The following is a 5,366-nucleotide window of genomic DNA, read 5'->3' as shown; positions in this document are numbered from 1 at the left end:
TTGTTTGGTATAGACAATAATTCAAAGTACAATTATTAATTTAAAAGTGTTATATTAAAATTTTACAATAACATCTATTTGTTCTAAAAATGTATGTTTAGGTAGGTATGTATGTTTCATTTTGCCAAACTAGCCTGGTCAAAACTCACTCAATGATGGAAATTTGTAATGCACACGACAGTAAGTCTTAATTCATTATTCCATAACTATAGTTTCCAAAGTAACATGTTCTAGGGTTGAAAATACAATACGCAAGTGTGCTCTTAGTCATTTGCTCATTTATATTGTCCATATCTGGCATCCTTTAAATAATCCAATAAGGGGATCTAATGTATGACATTATAGGTTCATATAGAGTTCTAGAATGTTCTGTGTTTTGTTCGGATGTAACTTTTTCCAATTATTTTTTAACTGGAATGTTGTCAAAATGGTGATGATATATTCACACTCTGGTGCTTCATTGTTCAATAGTTTTAACACCCCTAGATATCTCATTGAATGACTTCAAATGAATATCCTTTTTAGGGAAATGCCATTGCCTAGCTTTATTAAATCAAATGATAATTACATCATTTGTCAAACATGGAATCATCCAGTCCGTAGGATCATCAGACCACGAACTAGAAGTTTTATTCAAATAACTATGCTTAGCTAGCTCATGAGCAACACCATTAGCTTCTCTACTGCAGTGCTTGAATTTACCCGTAGCTGTAGCTGCGTTATCCCCATAGTGCTCCTCGTGTGATCATTAGTTTTCTTTGGCCTTTGCTGGGACGTATGCTCCCTTGTAAAACATGGCTGTTTTTATTTCCTGTTGGTAGTTCCTTTCAGCTTGCTGGGGGTGCTATCTCTGCCGCTTCTTGCGTGCTGTAATAAGTGACAAAACTCAACTTTAGTAAAAGCAATGTCTGAAGAAAATCATTTCAGAGCCAAAGAAGGGTCATGCGGTCGAATCTGGTTCTTCAATGGACTCTAGTCATCCGTTTGGCAATTTACAGCATAGGCTAGGGGTAGGTGGATCCAGTAACAAAAATCCCTAGCATAATATGGATATCACTACTAGATCAGATACAAGTAGGTTTTGGCATGCGACACGCTGGCTACAATGTACAACATTCAGAAGTTTGCCCGAAGCATGGCTGGTGTGCGAAGAAAACCGGTCACAAAAGCGCGTGGTGTCTAATCCATAGGCAACAGAGTAGACCAAGCAGCCTACTGAATTTCCTCGCCCCATTTTTTTTTACAGAAAGATTACCAGGGAGGCCCCTACGGTATAATTGATGCAACGAACCAAAATTGCAATTACCATGCCTTGAACATGGGTGGGTGGGAAGACATCAACCCCTTTCAACCACTAGGCTATGACTCAGTCTGCTTCCTCGCCCCATTTCTCCCTGGGTATCTCACCAGAGTCAGTGATCAGCACCTTCTTCCTCGGCTTGCCGTTGTAAGTGCCTGCGCCCCCTTCAATGGCGTAGACATAATCCATTCCCTGAATCACCCTGCCAAAGACTACATGCTCCCCATCCAACCTGCAGCGCTTGCCATTTCAGAAGTCGTAGATTGGTCAATGTTAAGTTGAGCGCGGACATATGGTGTTAATCGAGCTTACCAGCCTGTCTTGATTGTGGTTATGTAGAACTGGGATCCATTGGAATCAGTTCCAGAATTTGCCATAGCAACAACACCTGCAAGATCACAAGGTAACTCAACTTCAGAACAGGGTATTCACATTACGAGGTACTTAAAACAAGGCAGAACATGCCGGAAGAATATTTAAGAACACCACGTAACAGAGAGTAGTGACGCACACAATCATATACACACCCACTTCCAGCTCTATTTTCAGTACTCATTTATGCCAGAATGTACCTTTTAAGATCATGTTAACACTGAGAAACCCCATTAGGTGTATTTTGCATACTTTCAGTTGTGTAATGTAGTGATCAATCTTGCCATATGAGGGCTGAGAAATTAGGAGCAAAAGGGATTTTGCAGGCATACTAGTGCATTAGTACACCCAAAGGTGCTAGTGGACATTACAAGTGGCCCTCAAGGATCAAGGTTTTACACTACTGTCTCATTGGAACTTGCTTCGTCGCCAGATGTAGGGCATGTTTGGTTGCCATCCACACTTTGCCACACTTGTGGCAAAAGTTCGCCAGCAACTGAGTCCATGACAAGTGGGGTATGTGACTGAAAAAGTGTGGCATGCCACAACTGTGGCTGCAACCAAACATTTGCCTCAATTTGCCACACTTGTGGCACAAAAGTGTGGCAAAGTGTGGATGGCAACCTAACATGCCCGTAGTGCTTACCAGCTTCAGTGATGCACCAAGGCCCCAGTTCAATCTGCTTGGTCGGCTTGGGCTGAGACAACAGTTGCCTCAGCTAAGGAGACGGCATTTCCTTTTTCTTTGGTACATTTGCTTCAATGCTAAAAGTGTGAGGGAGCTCTGAAGATAATATTTATTTATCTGAGACAATCTCAAAAAATAGTTCAGAACCTCATGCAATACGCCAGTACTTATGGAGGACAGACGAAATAATAAAGATAGCCTATGTAGGAACTTCGCCAGTGGCAGTCACAAAATAGGTGGTACTCCTGCCAACCTTGTTCTACCCAACTCCCTCCGCGGGTTAGTTTTGTGTAAGCCTGGCCAATCTTTCTCCGGCTCGTCCTCTCTGATCCGTTCATGCTTGCTTAGGTCCTAGGTTGCATCTTTATGTGTGTTTTCATTAAAGCACATAAAAAACATCATTTGTACTTTAGATCTTGTTTTGCTGCACTTTAGCTTGGAGAGAACCTGTCCTTATCGTTGTTATTTTTCTTAGAGTTGCTACAGCAGTTGGTACACGTATTAGTTGATTATATAAGGCAACATTGTTGTATTTTTCATAAAGAACCGATTACATATCATTCTATGCTTCTCCATTTTCCAAGTTCTTCCTCCATTTACCTGATTCATTAAGATCTAATTCGTGTGTGTGAAAATACTAAATTAATTTGGATTTAGGTGATGCGGCCATCACTTATTGTTGATTTGTTGAGTTAAACATGACATGGTTTATTTTGTACATTATCCTGCCTTTGTTTCCAAACTATGTTGGGATCACAATTCCCAGGCATATGAGCCTACATTTGAGAAACTCTCTCAACCTTGCATAGCTAATATCAAAAGAAAGATATACAAGCTGGCACGGCAATTACATTATTAAGGTTAGCAACAGTCTATTCAGAACTGATTACTGGATACGTGTGTAATATAACTAAAGGCAAAGTTAAAACTGTGATGAATTAACTTGTAGAAGATAAGTGTGTTACTAAGCTGGTATATAACTAAAGGCAAAGTAAAAACTGAAAAAAAAGGAACCCCTGGTTGCACATCTGACCTGGATGTGTATGCTTCACACTGAAATTCTCATCTGGGAAGGTGCCTCCATATATAGATTCGCTTGCTTTCCCATCACCTCTAACTATGTCACCACCCTGAATCATGAAACCTGGGATGATTCGATGAAATGGTGTTCCTTTATAGTGAAGAGGTTTACCCTTGGGCCCATCGCCCTTTTCACCTGCAATAATGAACAAAGTACAGTATGAAAAATCACCTCAAGGAATTCAAGGAAGACAGCATGCAAACAATTCAAGGAAGACAGCATGCAAACAATTCAAGGAAGAACAATACCTGTACAAAGGGCTCTAAAATTTTCTGCAAAATGCAGGAAAAAAAATATCAGTACCGAAAATAAACTTCATAAGTGAAAGATAGTATTCCTGTATATTACTAAATAGTTCCTTTGGCAAGATATTTGAAAGCTGGAAGATATTTAGTATAGTTCATCTGTTGACGCCCCTTTTTCCTTATTAACAACCACAGACATCTTAACAAAATGAATGAAAAGTTGCAAACAAGCAGACAAGATTGGGGTATAGGCATGCATCTACACATCAGTCTTCCTCCACTAAACTACTGAGAACAATGACCATGCAATCAATTTCCAGTTTTCACCATTTTATAGTATCTAACAAGGCGCACAAGACCTCAGCATAAATAACTTCTTTCTACGAAAGATTTTATTTCACAACAGGATAATCATGCAATCTTTGACTAGGTCGTTACCCCCAAAGAGTTATATGCTTCAACAGGAAAATATAAGCATGAGTAGAAAGAGAGAAAGAGGGTGTGAAAATACCAACTGTTTTTGGCACCACTTCCCCATAAAGACCAATGACAATTCTACCTGTAACAACAGGCCACACAAGAATTAGGGCAGCCGGAAAATGGTCGTTAAGCTCAGTAACATGTGCCTGTTACAATGCAAGTTGCAGCGCGACATCAGAAGAAAAAGTATGTTATGAAAGAAAGATGTACCTATATTTTGGCCATCAATTTCCACGTCCAGGTATACCCTGTGAGTAACTGCTGGAAACTGAACATATGCAGCCCTCTGTCCAACATGAAAAGGAAAAATGGGTAAATGTTTTGTAATCCTGAATCATCAGCTCATCACCTCTGTAGTCACTGCTACCAACAAGGCAGTCGCGGTAGTCATGAAAAGGAAAAATGTCCACATCACGAAGCCACTACCAACAAGGCAAGGATTGACTAAGTACAGACATGCACATTGAGAATGGAGCAGGAAGATCCAGTCCGATTCCGCCTTATCGACACTTCCTAGGAGACTGAACTACGAAGCACGGAACGGCCGCACCAGATTCAGGCTTGTTTCTACGACACAACCGGACCGAACCAACCATCGGAAGCTCCCGGAATGGGGAAGTGCGCGAGCCGTACCTGGCTACGGAGGTAGGAGGAGAAGGCGAGGTAGAGCACGAGGCAGGCGAGGAACCCGACGGCCGCCTTCCGCAGCATGGCGAACCCCGAGGTGGCCGGGGGCTTATCTCATCAAAAATCGTCGCGAGACCGGCGCGAATCTGCTCGCGGCTTGGGGGGATTCGCGGCGGAGGCGAGATCGGCGACGGAGCAGACACACCCTCTCTTCCGCTTGGGTAGAACAGGCCTGGATTTCATTTCTCGACGACCGAGATGGGCCGGCCCACGCGCGAGGCAGGCCACAGGCTCTTTTTTCTGTTTTCTGTTTTCGTTTTTGCTTTATTTTTGTATTTATATATATATATATATATAATACAAAAAACAATCTACAAAAAAATTGAAAGTTTGATCATGTATATAAAAAATGTTAATCAAGAATTAAAAAATGTTAAACAAGTGTGTTAAAAATGTTAATAAAGCATTTAAAAAATGTTAAAAAAATTGTATAGAAACAGTGTTGACTATGTAGTATGTATTAAAAAATGTTAAATTTGTCTTGGAAAAATGTTAAACACGTATTTAAAAAAT

General features: G+C 40.8%; 1 protein-coding gene across 2 annotated transcripts; it reads right to left on the bottom strand.

Annotated features, from left to right (window-relative positions):
• Positions 1 to 535: 535 nt before the first annotated feature.
• LOC119311346 (peptidyl-prolyl cis-trans isomerase CYP21-1-like) lies at positions 536 to 4,997 on the bottom strand. 2 transcript variants are annotated; one of them, XR_005151014.1, is made up of 8 exons: positions 4,800 to 4,997; positions 4,377 to 4,452; positions 4,198 to 4,245; positions 3,690 to 3,713; positions 3,394 to 3,576; positions 1,613 to 1,688; positions 1,307 to 1,532; positions 536 to 867 (listed from the first exon to the last, which is right to left on the bottom strand). XR_005151014.1 is itself a non-coding variant. In XM_037586988.1 (7 exons), exons 1-7 carry the CDS (start codon positions 4,875 to 4,877, stop codon positions 1,367 to 1,369), a joined length of 651 nt encoding a protein of 216 aa, XP_037442885.1. In that variant the 5' UTR covers positions 4,878 to 4,997; the 3' UTR covers positions 1,025 to 1,366. The 2 variants fall into 2 exon arrangements, 1 of the variants encoding a protein (XP_037442885.1); XM_037586988.1 differs by lacking the exon at positions 536 to 867 and having other exon boundaries at positions 1,025 to 1,532.
• Between the last annotated feature and the right edge of the window lie 369 nt (positions 4,998 to 5,366).

The sequence above is a fragment of the Triticum dicoccoides genome, chromosome 5B, assembly GCF_002162155.2.
Source record: "Triticum dicoccoides isolate Atlit2015 ecotype Zavitan chromosome 5B, WEW_v2.0, whole genome shotgun sequence".
Lineage (NCBI taxonomy): Eukaryota > Viridiplantae > Streptophyta > Magnoliopsida > Poales > Poaceae > Triticum > Triticum dicoccoides.
Note: the sequence above shows the minus strand (reverse complement) of the source record. Positions and strands in the feature narration are given on the sequence as shown.

What these genes read in the sequence shown, in the direction of transcription:
- LOC119311346 (XM_037586988.1), bottom strand. Translation starts at nt 4,877, where the DNA reads ATGCTGCGGAAGGCGGCCGTCGGGTTCCTCGCCTGCCTCGTGCTCTAC. An exon ending in AATTGATGGCCAAAATATAG is followed by an intron (nt 4,246 to 4,376) that starts GTACATCTTTCT and finishes CTGTTGTTACAG; the next exon opens with GTAGAATTGTCATTGGTCTT. An exon ending in ACCACAATCAAGACAGGCTG is followed by an intron (nt 1,533 to 1,612) that starts GTAAGCTCGATT and finishes CAAGCGCTGCAG; the next exon opens with GTTGGATGGGGAGCATGTAG.